The sequence below is a fragment of the Chinchilla lanigera genome, unplaced genomic scaffold (assembly GCF_000276665.1).
Source record: "Chinchilla lanigera isolate Chin_1 unplaced genomic scaffold, ChiLan1.0 scaffold00047, whole genome shotgun sequence".
In the NCBI taxonomy this organism is placed as follows: domain Eukaryota; kingdom Metazoa; phylum Chordata; class Mammalia; order Rodentia; family Chinchillidae; genus Chinchilla; species Chinchilla lanigera.
Genome location: NW_004955448.1, coordinates 9,288,563 through 9,304,594, shown reverse-complemented (window position 1 = coordinate 9,304,594; position 16,032 = coordinate 9,288,563). Strand labels below are relative to the sequence as shown.

General features: G+C 35.3%; 1 protein-coding gene across 1 annotated transcript in view; it reads right to left on the bottom strand.

The window, feature by feature from the left end:
• The window catches only part of LOC106149515, a 37,540-nt gene extending 22,385 nt beyond the window's left edge, over positions 1-15,155 (bottom strand). Inside the window, exons 1-2 of the mRNA XM_013518588.1 lie at positions 15,059-15,155; positions 7,573-7,710 (exon numbers count right to left, since the gene is read on the bottom strand). Coding sequence (XP_013374042.1) covers positions 7,573-7,710; positions 15,059-15,155 — 235 coding nt within the window. The remainder of the gene's footprint in view (positions 1-7,572; positions 7,711-15,058) is intronic.
• Between the last annotated feature and the right edge of the window lie 877 nt (positions 15,156-16,032).

Below are 16,032 nucleotides of genomic sequence, written 5' to 3'. Positions count from 1 at the left end.
CAATTATCCCTCAGACAAAGGACTTCTATCTTGAACATACAAAGAATTAAAAAAAAAAAATCAGACCTCCCAAATTCTTTTTTTTTTTTTTTTTTGTCTTTTTGAGACAGGGTCTCGCTATGCACTTCAGGCTGGCCTTGTACCAACTTTGAAGCCCAGGCTGGGCTCAAACTCGCAGTGATCCTCTCATGTCAGCCTCCAAGTGCTGGGATTACAGGCGTGTGCTCCCATGCCTGGCTGTTTTGTTTTTCTGAGACAGGGTCTCACTATGTAGCTCAGGCTGGCCTTGAATTCACTATGTAGCCCAGGTTGGCCTGGAACTTGAGGTGATTCTCTTGCCTCAGCCTCCCAAGTGCTGGGATATAGGTGTGCGGCACCATACCTGGCAAACTGCAATTTTTGGAATAAATTTAAGACATACCACACCAAGTGTGTGTTTAAATTTCATATGCTTCCCATTGCATGAGGCAGTCTGGTAATCTCTGACATCTCTGACAACCTTACATGATGAACAGTTATGATTTAGGTGCTCATGTTATAAGCACATATATACCTAGCAATTCTGATACTTTAAACAGAGATGGAGTAGGGAGGTTGGTAACAAGGGGGAGACAATATTAGATGCTCTTTTTAAGAGCAGAATATTTTGTGTAATAATGTAGTATATTATACACAATCCTAAGATTTAAAGAAACCAGTAAGTACTTCAAATTACATTTATTGAGGCATAACTTTCCTAAAATAACTGCACTCACTTGGACACATGCTAAACCAGGGTAAGTCGCACCACAATCGAGGTATAGAATATCTCCACTACCACCAAAGATTTCGTGTGTGCTCTTCTGCAGTCAATTTCTATCTCTCCCTGCACTCAGACAATTAAAGGATCTGCTTTCTGCCACTATAGACTAGCCTGAGTTTTCAAGACATTTCATACAAACAGCACATTCTTTTAAATCTGACATCTTTCATTTAGAATAATGTTTTTTAGATACAGAATTCTACTATATGAATACACACTTTAAAAAAATCCACTCCTTCACTGATGAGAACATTTGGGTTATATTCAGTTTTTGGCTTTTGAGAATAAAGTTACTATAATATGTGTGTACAAATCCTTGTGTAGGTATGTGCTTAACTTGCTCTTGGGTGGTTAATACTATATTAGCATCTGGGTTATATGCTAAGTATATGTTTAATTTTATAAGAAACTGTCACACTGTTTCAAAAAATGGCTGTATCACTTTACATTCCCATCACAGTCAGCACAGTAATGGTTATTCCACCTCTCAATGTTTGGTATTACCATTTTTTAAATGGCACCATTCTAACTGGTGTTCTGTAGTATGTTCATTGCTGTTTTAGTGTGCATTTCCCTGAAGGTTAATAATGATTTTGACCAATTTTTTTCATGCAATTATTGGTCATTCATTTTTCTCTGAAAGGAGTAATCAAGTCTTATTAATTTTTAAAATTGGATTGCTTATCCTCTGATTATTGAGTTATAAAAGTTTTTTATATATACAGAATACGTATCCTTTGTCAATATGTATTATCAATATTTTACATACTAGACTTTTAAAAAACTTAACAGTATTTTGCAAAGAGCAATTATTTTCATTTTTTAAAAGTCTAGTTTATCATTTTGAAAAATTATTTGTCTTATTCAGCAAATTTTTCCTAAATGAAGACTGCAAAGATTTTCACATATATTATCCAAAATTTTTAGTGTTAGCCTTTATAGATTAAAAGACATTTCAAGTTAACTCATATATGTTAGGTAAGAGTCAATGTCTATTTTCCCCCATAGGGATGTCCATTTTTTTAGCACCACTGTTGAAAAGACTTTCCTTTTCCTATTGAATTGCATTGGCAGTTTTGTTGATAATTAACTGGCCATGTATGTCAGGTTCAATTTCTAGTGTCTTTACGTTGTTCCATTTATCTATATGTTTTTCCTCATAGTAAGCTAAAGTCTTGGTTACTGTAGTTTTATATAGTAAGTCCTGGAATCGGGGACTGTAAGTTGCCCAGCTTTACTCCTTTTTAAAAAAATGCATTAAATATTCAAGGTTAGCTTCACTTCATATAAGATTGATTCTAAGTAAAAACTTCACTTCAAACACTTTAGTTTGAATTTTAGTATCAGGATGTAAACCTTACAGAATAAAATTCAATTTTAGTAATATTTGCAGTACAAGTGATTAATAGAATTGGAGACTTTCCAAAAGTGAGTCTTTTGGTCTATGTAAAATAATAAAACCAATGTATACTACTTAAATCAACTTTATAGAAAACTTTTTGGTAATTGATCAAGTTGTAAAAATGTTATCCACACCAACAGATACTTCTATTGCAAATTTTAATTTCTTTTGGTTTTAGAATCAACAAGTGAGTCACATGCACATTATTTCATAAACGACTTGCCACATAACAAGATAATGGTGTAAAGGACTAGAAAATATTGATGCTAAGTTACTTTTTAGGGGGTATCAGTGGATATAGTCTAGAATGTATTCAAGTATCACTGATAACAGAAAAGGCAAAAAGGATAATAAATATGATGAGTTAATAGAGAAAGCAAGTTTCAGAGGGCTTTAAAAAACCAAAAATGAGTATATGTGCATACTATTTTACTTGTACATTTTATGGAGTACAACGTGAAAATTTGATACATGTTTATAGAGTATAATGATCAAGTCGGAACAGTTACCATTTCCATCTTCATAAACTTTAAAAAAACTGATTAACACATCATAACTGTACATATTTATAGAGTACAGTGTTATATTTCAATACATGTGTACAATATGTGCTGATTGAATCACAGTAGCTAATTTTCTACCTTTTTATCATTACTTTGTGTTTGGAGACTCTGAGGTCCTTTCTTTGAGCTATTAAAAAAATATATATATATATTAGATAATTATGAACTATAGTTCTCCCAGTATTTTAAAGAACAGTAGAACTACTTCTTTCTAAGTATCTCCGGGGTATTCCTTTTCCAGCCTTCTACTATCTCCCCTCCCTCCTACCCTTACCATCCTCTAGAAATAATGTGAGTACATATTTAGAAGTCTGAACCACTTGGAGATAGTCTAACTGTCCCAGGGAACACAACTGGGGGTGGAGATCCCAAATCAAATGGATGAATAATTTCTACTCCTCAAACTATAATTTAAGAAACAACATATTTTTGGAGCCTAAACTGTACTCTGAAATCTATAATTATAATCTCCTATTTGCTCATTTTGCCAATAATTTGATCTTATTTCAGCTTTTTCCTTCAAGGAATGCAAATAGGAGTTTTACAATTTGCTTTTGTATGTCGAAATACAATTGATCGGGCTGAATCAAGAAATATATGTGATAGTTATCTGGTTTAATTTATTGCAGCTAGCTTTAGATAAGCCTGAAGTCTCCGTGATGTCATGAATATTATGACAGTAAATCAAAATTATGAATGGTATGTATACTTGTATAATTTTTCAATTAAAATATACTGGTAAGAAAACTTAATGATTTCCTTAAAAAATTCTACTGTAAGAAAAAAAGAAGAGCAACCTTTAAACTGGAAATCCACCAATAATGACGATGCCATTTACAAAAAGTGGGGCAAACTATGCACATTTTAACCTATTTTGAAAACATCGTATCAGTAAGTCAAACCACATCCAATCTTTACATTCGCTAAACTGAGACACATATAGTAGAGCCATTCAGATATGATATGGTACAGAGTAGAGTATAAACAAAGAAATAAAAGGAATCAATAAATGGGCAATGAGATACATATTTTAGTGTATTCCTTAGCAACTAATATTAATATTACCCATCAATTTGTTTCTGCTAATAGTGTTTTTTAATGTCAAACAATAAGTCATGGAGTTGAAAAATAATAGGCAAGTCTGCCTCTATTTACAATGACTATAAAAATAAATGACTATAAAAATGACTATATTTCTATCCTTTCCTCTAAGTTAAGATATGGTTTGTACTAAAGTGCAAATACGACCTCTGGGCATCCCTGTTTCAGAGACAAGTTTATTATTACATAGAAAAGCATAGGGCCTTGGGGACTGATATGTGTGGAGGAAGGAAAAACCCAGGAGGTGAGGAATTGATAGAAAGATCAGGGTTGTGCAGTTGTTAAAACCTGGGAATTAAGTAGGATAAGGGGTTTTGAAGATGTGGGTAAAGCAGCTGTACAAGGAAGGAAAGTGGTGAGACGGTAAACAGAATCTTGCCAACATGGAACTTCACATGTAGATCTTCTAGTGATCAATGTGGGAAGATAGTAGCTCTAGGGCATGGTTTTTAAGCATAAGAACGTAATTTCAAGCAATCTATTATTACTTCACATATTTTAATTCTTAGGAATTCACATGAGCTACCAATACGTACCTGTGTTCTAAAGATATGTGAGCTTTGGGAATGGTAAAATGAGAATCATTATGTAGTATCTTAAAATTTGAGCAGAAAATCCATGAGTTCATAGAAACGTTGAGATTTATAAACCTCATAAGGTATATTTATGAGTGTGAAGAATCTGCAATTGAATAACTGTGGAATATTACTTATGTTGGATAAGTAGCCACTTTAATACAAGCAAAAGTGTAAAGCTGTAGGAATAAAATCTCAATTGATGAATACTAAGACTGATTATAAATATAAATTTTATATACACACAGACACACATACATGCATAACAGAAGTCCACGCCTAGTTAAACTCATTTAATGTTACCAAATTATTATGTATGAGTTTTGGCACTAAAAATAAACCTTTGAAAATGAAACCACTGTAAATCCACAGTTAAATTTAAATATTTCACGAAGAGTTTTTACAGGATGACTCAGGGCTTGATCCAGCAGCCAGATGGACACAGGAGGTCAATAATCCAGAATCAGTGAGACAGTGATTAGTCAGTCAGTAAAGTAAGTCCCTGGAAGCAATTATTGTCCCACACACCAGGAAGTCATTTGACCAGATACTTGGAAAATGGATTTATAGGGAAGTTTCAGTATCTTTCTGCTGTTCCGTTCTCAAGACCTTATACAATGGTGATGGCGAACTTTTTAGAGCTTTCAGTGATACAAACAGCCTGCTGCAGAACACGTTTACCATCACTGTTATATAGTAAACATATTTTTAAAGCGAGTAACTACTTCAAACAGTAATTACTGACCACAAAAATTCTGTTCGGTGACTGCAGGGGGAGGGTTCTACTAAAAAAGACCAGTTAACTTGCTCCTCTATGTACTGACTGCTAAGAGAACGTATTTATTTTTTTGGGTTTATCTAGTTAGATACCCTGCAAAGGCTGTGAGCTCTAAGAGAAGCTGATGTGGTCCAATCATGTTGGCTATAAACCATGCTAAAATTTCACCACAAAATAGAAGTGGGCCAAACCAGTATAAATTAGGGGTCTAAATAATATATTTAAAAGTCCATTGAGTACTTCCCTCCCATTTCACAATATCTATTGTACATTTTGGGTCTTATTTACTCTTTTAGTTTCTTATACTAGGGAGACAATACGATGTTTGCACGTGAGAGACTGATTTATTTCACTTATAAGTATGGACTCAAGTCGCATCCATTTCCCTATAAATGTCTCGTTTATTCTTCTTTATAGCTGAGCAGTACTCCACTGTATAAAAGTATCACATCTTTTTTAATCCATTCCTCGGCTGATGGGCTTCAAATCCAGTTAGGAATAGCATACACAAAAAAGAAAAGTTACAGAAGCAAATCGTGAATGCAGATGCAAAAAGTTGGTAAGAGTACATGTATGCACACACATATAGACACATACATATATGTATGCACACAAAAATATGCACCATATGATTTATAAACAAATGAAATCAAGAAGTATAAAAATATTACATCATAACCCTGGTGGCTTTATTCTAGGACTGCAAATTTAGTTTATATAGAAGATATATTAATGTAATTCATTACACTTTCTGATTATAGTAGAAAATCTAAACTAAAAATCTAAGTCTTAGATAAAATTGAAAATTTGTTTGAGAATAAAAATACAGGGGAAAAAAAAGGAGCCACCTCTGATCTTAAAAAAAGGGGCAGGGGATCAGCCAAAACCACAAAATGCTAACCCAAACTAAAGGAAAAAAGTAAACCAAATATTATACTTAATGGTAAAATATTAAATGATCACCAGTGCTATTACATACTGGTGGTTCTAGTCAGTGCAGTAAGGTAGAAAGAAAGAAAGAAGCAAGCAAGAAAGAAAATAACAATTATGAAAGGACAAAAAGAAAAAAGTACACACACGTATTGACACGATGGTTTCTTGGTTATAAAATCAATATTCAATAATTAACTGCATTTTCAGATAAGTCATGAATGAAAAATACAACTTTAAAAAGATAACCATTCAATAGCCTAATAACATAGAAATAAATACAACAAATGATGTGCCAGTGCTTTTGGAAGACAGTTGTAAAATCCTTCCATTTCAGGTGGGGAGTCTATTTACTACCTCCTTAGTGAAACCTGAAAAAGACTGGAGAAAGGATGAGAACAGGACAGGAGTGGCTGTTGTTGCCTACAGGTTTTCTCTGCTGGTCATGAAAATATTCTAAAATTCTCTGTGGTGCTGGTTGCACATCTCTTTAAATATAATAAAATTACTAAATTATATACTTTAAATGTATGAATTACATGTATGTGAATATCTCAATAAAGGTCTTTATTTTAATGATTAAGAGATAAAGTAATAGGAACCAGAAGGAAAGAAACTGACTGTGAAGGCTATCGGAGTGTCTTGGTTACTTTTCTCATTGCCGAGACAAAATACCTGATACCCAGAATCAAGGAAGGAAAGGTTTATTTAGCTCACAGTTTGTGGAGGTTTCATCCATACTTGGACAGCTCCAAGGCAGAGGGGCACATGGCAGAGGGCAACAGTTCAGGGTAACAGAACACAGCAAAAGGAACAAGAGCCAAAAGGGAGGAATGGCAGATAAAGCTTGCTCCTCCCCTCCTTTATATTGTAAGCAGGCTGCCCCCACCTAAGGGGCGTGTAGCTCTCACATAATCTCCACGCCCTCCTCTTGCACAGGCTCAGGATGAATACAAAGTAAGCACCCTGGCTCCTGCTGGGTCACAAAGTTAACCTTCTAAACTTCTCAAATTGATGCAATAAACAACATCCCAGAAGGGTAAGGGCATGTCCTTTTCACCCCAAAATGGACAACTGCTGAGTCACTTGGCTAAACCTCTGGACTCCCTAAGTCGATACAGTGTATCAACCATAACACAGAGGAACAGAGAGTGATTAGATTCAAGGCTGTTATTTTAAGATGGGAGATTCTAGAGCAGTGGTGGTGAACCTATGACATGTGCGCTGCAGCAGGTTGTGTGTATCACTGAAAGCTCTAAAAGATTCAGTATCACAGTCCTACAGCACAAATATTTCCTGTTACTGAGTGATAAAGAAGACAGGGAAGGACCAATGATGCTGGAGTTATAGGAAACCAACAATACAGAAAGTATTTGATAAAGCAAGTCAGGTCTGGGAACACCATGGGAGAAAATGGCAACCGTGAGAATTAAGAGTAAGAATAAAGAAGACAGGAGTAAATTCCAGTTCACTAGTAACAGTGCAGATGGTGCAGATGGGGATGCTTTTGTCTGATGGATTCTGTTTTGTCAGTGACGATGTGGTAGGTCCATCAGTAACTGAATAGAGAGGAAAGGTGTAGTAAGTGAACAGAAAAAACATGACACAGTTGGCATGCGACAGTGAGCCTCCTGGAGAAACACCATGGGAAGGATGGGGAGCTTGATGTGTCTTGTTAAACTGAGAGCTACAATGAAGGAAATAAAAAATCTGACAAGCATCTCAATTATTTAGTGGTGTCAAAAAACACTGTCCAAAACGAACAACATTTTATATAGATAATTCTTTTGTACTGGTATCATATTACTACTTTCTAACTCTATTTGCAAAATGAATAGTTATCCTAATGTATTCTGAAAGGGGAGTGAATGTGGTGTGTGCCAATAAAGTAACGATGCTTCAGTGAGAATAGCGTGGCCAGGTAAGTATCACGAAGGTGGACGCTAGCTCACAGAAGACACTTCTGCCTATGTAATGTTATGGGGTCAGAAATCAAGCAGTTGGTTCCTCCAGGAAACCTTCCTAGATTATTTTAATAACATATCAGAGGAACTGTAGGGAAATATCCCAACCTCATCTCTGCTAAAAGCATTGCAAACATGGACAGGTATTAAAGGCGATCTCTACCAGCTTCCCCCCTACCTATAGAGTATGGTCAGTGAGATGAGATTAATGAATTTTTTTCAGTTATGTGTCACTGACCCACCAAAGGAAAAATAATTTATGTTAGCACATATCAGTAATAGAAATTATCTGGAATGAAAAGCACATATTCCATCCATATGCATTTAAGAAGAAAAAGAAGAAAAGGGAAAGTAATATTTATTAAGTATTAAAAATACAACACAGTTTAGTTAACAATTGTGGGCAGTTAAAAAAAATAGGAGCTAAGGGATAAACAAATATAGAAAGAGTGTGAACACACAAATGGGACATGCAGAAAGACACACACAAGAGGGATGAGAAACAGGAAGGAGAAATAAAAAGATGAGAAATAGAAGAGAAGGAAAACAAACAGGAAGAGCAGAAATAAAGTCTTTCACCTTGCGACAAGGTACCAGGTGACTGGGGTTGCATAATCCGGTTATCACAGCTTTGAAGCTGGCTAAAGCTCTCAGAAGTACAGTCCAAAGCAAATGTATACTCGTCACTGAAAGACTAATACATATTAGTTTTTAGAAGTAAAATCAGAACTTGTAAAATAATGATGTAGGCCCAAATCTGAGATATTATAGGGATATTTTTACAAAGTTTTTGGTTAAAATTTGAAAAACTGGATGTGCTGAGTTCCCAGCTATTTAAGAGGCTAAGGCAGGAGGATCACCTGAGTCTATGAGTTCAAGGTCAAGGCAGCATGGGCAACACAGTGAGATGTCCTTCTTGAGAGAGACAGACAGAGAAAACAGACAGCGAAATTCAAGTTTTCTTGAAATTCCCCACATTTTTCCATAAGCTGAAAACACACTTAGTCCCACTATAAAACAAGAATTATCACATTTTATTTCATTTACAAAAAAAGCCATTTCCTTGAGTCAGGCAAGTCTTTCTTCTGTGGACTTTCATGATGCTGTAACTCATGCTGTTCATTTGTTTGTTTTTGGACAACAGACATTCATAGTATTACTTATATAAATCTGCACTGTGGGCAAATCTTTGGCAGTATCACATTTTTTGGAGATTTTGCTTTGTTTGTTAAGGTGAAGTTTATAAATATCTGCACAATATGGCCTCTATCCATGGAGTGGGTAGGAATCACTTGGTTTCAGCCATACGAAACTTCACTCAGTTTTCAGTTATTTGACAAACCATGTTCTTTTGTTTCTAGGTCTCCTAAAAGCCATTGTCTATCTAGAACACTTCTATCCTCCTCCCTTTTATCTATAATGCTCTATCTGTTCTTTAAATCTCAGCTTGGAATTTGTGTTCCTCAGAAATCTTCCCTCGAACCTAACTGACTGGAAATCTTACTATAAATTAATATTACGTTCAATACTTTCTTTTATGTTCTTGCCTTAGGCGAGAGTGCCTCTCATTTAGTCTTCCTGAAATGAATTTCACTTCTATAAAATTCAGCTCAAAAGCCACCCTCTATGAAGCCCTCTCAAACCTCAACTAATTAGAGCTGTTTCTTTGAACTCTGAGCATGGGATTTACTTTACACTCCTTAAAGTACAACTTAATGTATTTTTCATTCCCTAGGTATGTGTACTCCCATAATATTTAACACACAGTAGGAACTTGCTGAGTAAATGTACTAGGTGAAATTAATCTTAGAGGAGAAGCTGGCATAAGCCTTGGCTACATCTAGAAAGGGCAGATGTAGGAACACTTTACTTGACAGGTGATTCCAGCCGGGTGAAAGACCACAATTACCAGCAATATGAATTCCACAAGACAAAGGTTGCTTCATAAAAAAGTGCTGCAGAAGCTATACAAAGTCATAAATAAAATAGCATATTATAAAAAGATTCTGGCAGAGATCTCATAATAGATTTTGACTGAATTGATTATTTACTGACAGTACTCAACACAGTCCTGCAAATGCATCAACTGTGTAATGAACAGCTATTAAGTTTATTGATTTTCTGATTTCCATTGATAGCTAGCAGGCCAAAGCTACACATCAATATTTGTGTTAGTAATACCCAAGAGCTAACAATTTTGACAAATGAAAACCTCAAAAGTCTAAACAGTCCAAATTAATAAAACTTGAAGGCCAGCCCTCAGAATTTAAATGAATCTAATAATATAATGAATAACTCCGTGAAGATGGTGTTGGGTATCTATTTCCTCTGACAAACTTTAAAGGTTTTCTTTAGCTTAACAATGACATACTCTCATCACAACCATGTCCTCTATTGCCATCCACAACCAAGATTTGGGATTTATAGCTTTCAGCTAATACTTGGAAAGACTTTATAAAGTGCTTTCCTAGTCGGTCCTTAAAAATCTCTGTAGATAAGCATTGCTGTCTTTATTTTAAGTGAAAAAACGAAGTTCAGTAAGGTTAAATGATATGGCCAATGGTACTTAAGTAGTAAGCAGAAAGGCTGGTATATGAACCTAGGTTTCTCAATTTAAGAATATAAAGTAGTAAAGGACCACTTCATTCTCCTAATCTTAACACGTTTTCACTGCATATTACCTTAAATTCTCTGGCTATATCATTATACACTTTTTATAGTATGTATTCTATTTTGTATTCTCCTTTTTCATCCCTGATCCTCCCTTCCCTCAAACCAATTTTCCTACTCGTTCACTTCTTACCTTGGAAATACTCTTTCTTAAACACTTGGCCTAATGTTTTTAATAGTCCTTAACTACTACATACCTGCATCCAGCCACTTTACAGTTCTCTGTCAATCTCACAGAACTCATTCACCTAGTTTCTTGCGAAGTTTAGGTTGATTAGGTGTTTAGTGCCAAGGACCGGCACCAACTTGACATACATAGGCTCATCCCAGTTGTACGCAAGCACATAAAGATGGCTCGCTCTTGTTTAAACTTGTGAATTCCATGTGCTATGTCAACACCTATGAGGGCAGTCTTTAGCACCTCTTATAAAGCAGTGTGACACCCATAATGACAACAAGACCCCCTCTGGGAAAGGATGGTAAATTTTTGAAAGATTTAGGCTCTCTTGGTAAATGCTGTTAAGGGTTCCCGCTACCCTTGTACTATTTTTTTTTTTTTTTGGTACTGAGAATGGAAATCATGATATCCCGCTTGCCAGGCAGGCGCTATGCCGCTGAGCTATATCCCCGGCCCTACCCTTGTACTATCTTTAAGGTGCTTTCCACTGGTTGTCAAAGTGTGATCCCTAGATCATTAGTGGCAATATTATGTACTTGAATACCGTTAGAAATACTACAATTATTAGTCCCCATTTCGGACCCACTGAATCAGAACCTTTAGGCGTCATAAAGTCAGTTACCATGTGATTTTGAGGTATGCTAAAGTTGGTCTATCGTATTTAAAGAGAGATCTGATGTTTCTTTTTTTATTTCTTTTTTGTAAGTGTATCTGTTATTTATTTTTCATTATTTGAAAAATAAAATTCCCAAGACAAAGGAGGTGCCAGTAGCAGAAAAGAACCACCCTGATCAGCAGGGAGATCTGGTATTTCAAGTATGTGCACATGTGACAAATACATAAAATCAAAGTTAAATTCCTATTCAGAGGAAGAATATTCATAAAATAAATTTTAAGCCCCAATGGACTTGGAGATACATACTATCAGGAATGTAATAGTAATATTTAATATCCAGAGTAAGGAAGCTAGGCAAGAAAAATTTAGGGGCACATAGCACAAAAGAATATAAATAGTTTCCAAAAAATTTTTCTTTCATATACACTTTTATTTATATAACATATGTATGTGTATGTGTAATTATATTTGCATATTATAATTGCTTACATTGTTGATTGAAACCAGGCGTTAGCATACTTTTTCCATAAAGGGCAACTCAGCACATATTTTAGTCTCTGTAGGCCACATGGTCTCTGCCACAACTACGAGATCTGCCGTCATAGCACAAAATAAGCCACAGATAATATGTAAACAAATGAGTGTGCCTTTTATTCCAATAGTACTTAATTTACAAAACCAGGTGTAGGGCAGCTTTGGCTGGTTGGCAGTAGTTTGCTGACCCCTAATTTAAGCTGTCATTAAAATACATTTCTGTTCCACGAGCTTCCTGAGTGACTAAGACAATGTATAATCAGGAACCAAATGCTGCATGAATGATTCACAGTGGATAAGCTGCTTTCTAGGAAGAAAATATATATAAGGGATAAATTAAGATTGTGTATAGTGTTAAAAGCACCAACGAAATTAAGATTTAAAGAGAAGCTTTTTGAGGAAAAAGATCATAAAGTGCTTGTTAATACCTCATAAGGTGATATATTTAATAAATATTCACTAAATATCTATGAGTATTTGTTGATTTAATGACTAATAAGCTTTGTAATTATGGAAATATTCTAATTTGTGAACTATTTTTCTTTATAGCCATTTTTTTTTTTTTTTTTGGTGTGGTATTGGGGACTGAGCCCAGGGCTTTTACACTGAGCTACATCCCTTGAGATAGGATCTTGCTAAGTTGCCCAGGTTGGGCTTAAACTTGCATTTCTCCTGCCTCAGCCTCCCAGAGAGGTGGGTTACAGACATGCACCACTGTGATCAGCTTTTTGTTTTCAGTGGCCACTGAGATGCTATATTTAAAAAGTAAGATACTGGGCATGATGGTACACACCTGTAATCCTAGCAGCTCAGGGGCTGAGGAGGGATGGTTGTGTCTGATCCAGCCTGGGCTACACAGTAAGACTTTAACTCAAAAAAGAAAAGAAAAGGAAACAAAACAAAACAAAACAAAACAAAGCAAAACAAAAGATCAGATCAAGACCATGAGATACATAAGCTGAGTTTGAATCCTGGTTCTTGTATACACACTAGTAATTACAGGAAAATTATTCTTCATGTCTCAGTTTCCTCATCTATAAAATGTTAACTATCTCAGCAGACTGTTATAAGGGAAATGAATGAATGAAAGGACAAAGGAAGGAAGGAAGGAAGGGGGAGAGGGAGGGTGGGAAAGAAAAGAAAAGAAAGATAAGAAAGAAACAGAAGAGTGAAAGAAGAAAGGAAGAAAGATAAAAGAAAGAAAGAAAAAGGCAGATAAAGTATAATAGTGCTGGACATATAATAGCAACTTCGGCCCTAGGAATAGGAAATATTTCAAGTTTCCCCCAATTTAATATTTCAGATAGTTTATATCTTACATAATTTAAGGTTTAAGATTTTTATCATTTAAAATGATAAAATTATTTGAAAATGTACTTGCTAGCGGGGAGTGGCGGTGGGTGCTAAAGTCCCAGCACTTGGGAGGGTGATGTGGGAGGGTACTGAGCCCAGGAGTCTGTGAGCGGCTGTATAACACGTTGACACCGTCACAAGGCAAAACAAAACACAGCAGAACAAAACTGCTCAGCCTTTTAAACCACCGCTGTCTCCTTTATTTTTATCATCTATCCCAGGTATGACGTTCATTCTAGCCTTCAGTTTTTCTTAATATTTTGCCTTCTTGGGGTACATAAAATATCTGTATTCTGCACTTTGCCCTATATATGGAATATCCCTTTAAAAAAAGAGTTGTTGAAGCAACTGTACAAGGGAGATATGGGGACAAAAAATATTTCCTATATTTTTCACTCTGTTTCGTCTTTCCCTTCTTATTCATTGCGTTCTCCAAACAAATTAAAAGTCCAGACTTCAAAATATCAATACAGAACCTGACTAAAACGGCCTCAAAGATTTCTACTGGGTTGGAAGAATTAAAGTCTGTTGGTGTCTCCAATGCAAGGTAGTCAACTGTTGCTCTTCTACTTATGAGCAATAATCTATTGCTTCAACTCAGAAAGTGATGATTAGCCAGGCCTAGTGGCTCACGCCTATAATCCCAGCATTAGGGAGGCTGAGACAGGAGGAAAATAATAATAATAATAATAATTAAAAAAAAATAAAGCTGGGCGTGGTGGCACATGCCTGTAATCCCAACACTTTAGGAGGCTGAGGCAGGAGGCTCTTTGGGAGTTCAAGACTAGCTTGGGCTACAAAGTGAGCTCAAGGCCAGTCTGAACTGCATAGCAAGACCCTGTCTCAAAAAGATGAAAAAAATAAAAAAAAAAGGCAAAAAAAAATTGATGCTTAGGTCTTCTTGAAGCTTTTGGCAAAAGGGATTTAACAAAGCTCATTTTATTTCACTCCTCAAATTCTCTACCTTTTATTTCAATCCCTAAATTCTCCACCTCTATTGAAGTTAAATGAAGAGTACACTACTGTAAAATCCCTGGAGTCAAGTGGGAATCAGAGCACAGTAAATTAATGCTGAATGCTAAGACTGCCTATTTGTGCCTACTACTGAGTCTAGCGTCTATGTGTCCTTCTAGAACTACTTTCCTTGAGAGGAATAGTCCCTTTGTCAAGCAAGATAACATTCAGAGTTTCTTTCTTTGCACCAGTCTTAGAAACATTTATCTCCTCTGGTCCTCCCACCCCACCACTGTACATTGTACATTCCAGGCAAGGGTGTGTGTGTGTGTGTGTGTGTGTGTGTGTGTGTGTGTGAGCACAATATGTAGAGATAGAAGGAAATGAATTCTTACGTGTGAATAGTAATGAGACAGTTGAGCTAAATTGATATTTAAGATTTCTTACAGTCTAACATTTATTGACTTTACTTAATTTTAATTGGAAAAAAACAAAGTAAAATGGCACCGAGAAGACAAATAAAATGTAACTTGAAAAGTACCTGAAAAGAGAAGTCAGGTTAAACCTCAATTAATGAAAACCAACTGGCACTTTTTTCTAGAGGAAAAATACAAGAGTAACTTTTGGAGCAGGAGTACATTTAGGTAAATTTTCTGCATCAGTGGTGGCAAACTCAGGGCATGCATCCTGCAGCAGGCTGTTCGTTACCACTGAAAGCTCTAAAAGGTCCCCCATCGCTGTCCCACGTCACGTGCAGCTATCCGGAGGACATTCTGTGGTTAAAACAACCTCACAGTAGCTTGGGTCAGATATACTCAAAAGTGTTCAATCAGCAAAGAATTATTTGATTGAAAATATATTATCACTTTAAAGTTGTCTTACATTATTTTTTCTTTTTTTATTGTAATGAGAATTTAAAAAAAATAACAAAATAGTAATAACAAAGACAAAAACAAAACAACATAAAAACAATAAAACCAATACAGGATTTCAAAATAGAGTAATAGGAAATAACAATGGTTGTTATATTACATATTGTTATTTTCAACGAAGTTGCTCAGATTACTGGATGTAAGAATGTATCTAACACTTAAGGAAATCTTAAATATGTACAACCTAGAGATTTAAAAAAAATTCTTGTGAAAATGCTACTGAGATTTAAAAAACTTTCTTCAAAACATCTTTTTTTTTTTCATATCCTACAAAGGAGACGAAACCTCTGGTAAACAACATGTGAACTTTCTACTCAGAATGTTCTAACTCACACCAAAAGAATTTAAGTTTACACTGTTGGTATGTTCCATGACCATAAAAATTTACACTGAGTTTTCATCACTTTCATTATTCTAACATCTAATTTGATAGTAAAAGATATACTTGTCTCAAAATATTAAACTGTTAAACACAGAAAACAGTTAACTGAATTTACCTAGGAATTTCAGTGAATTGCCCCCTTTAACGACTGTCAATCAGTTAAAGCACATAATTTTAACAAGGACAATTCACCTGAAAGCTTTCTCATTTTTTATCTGGTATCTGAGAAGCAAAGCCTATTTGGGGGAAAAAAAATTAAAACAAACAAACAAACCAACCAACCAACCAAATGAAGAAA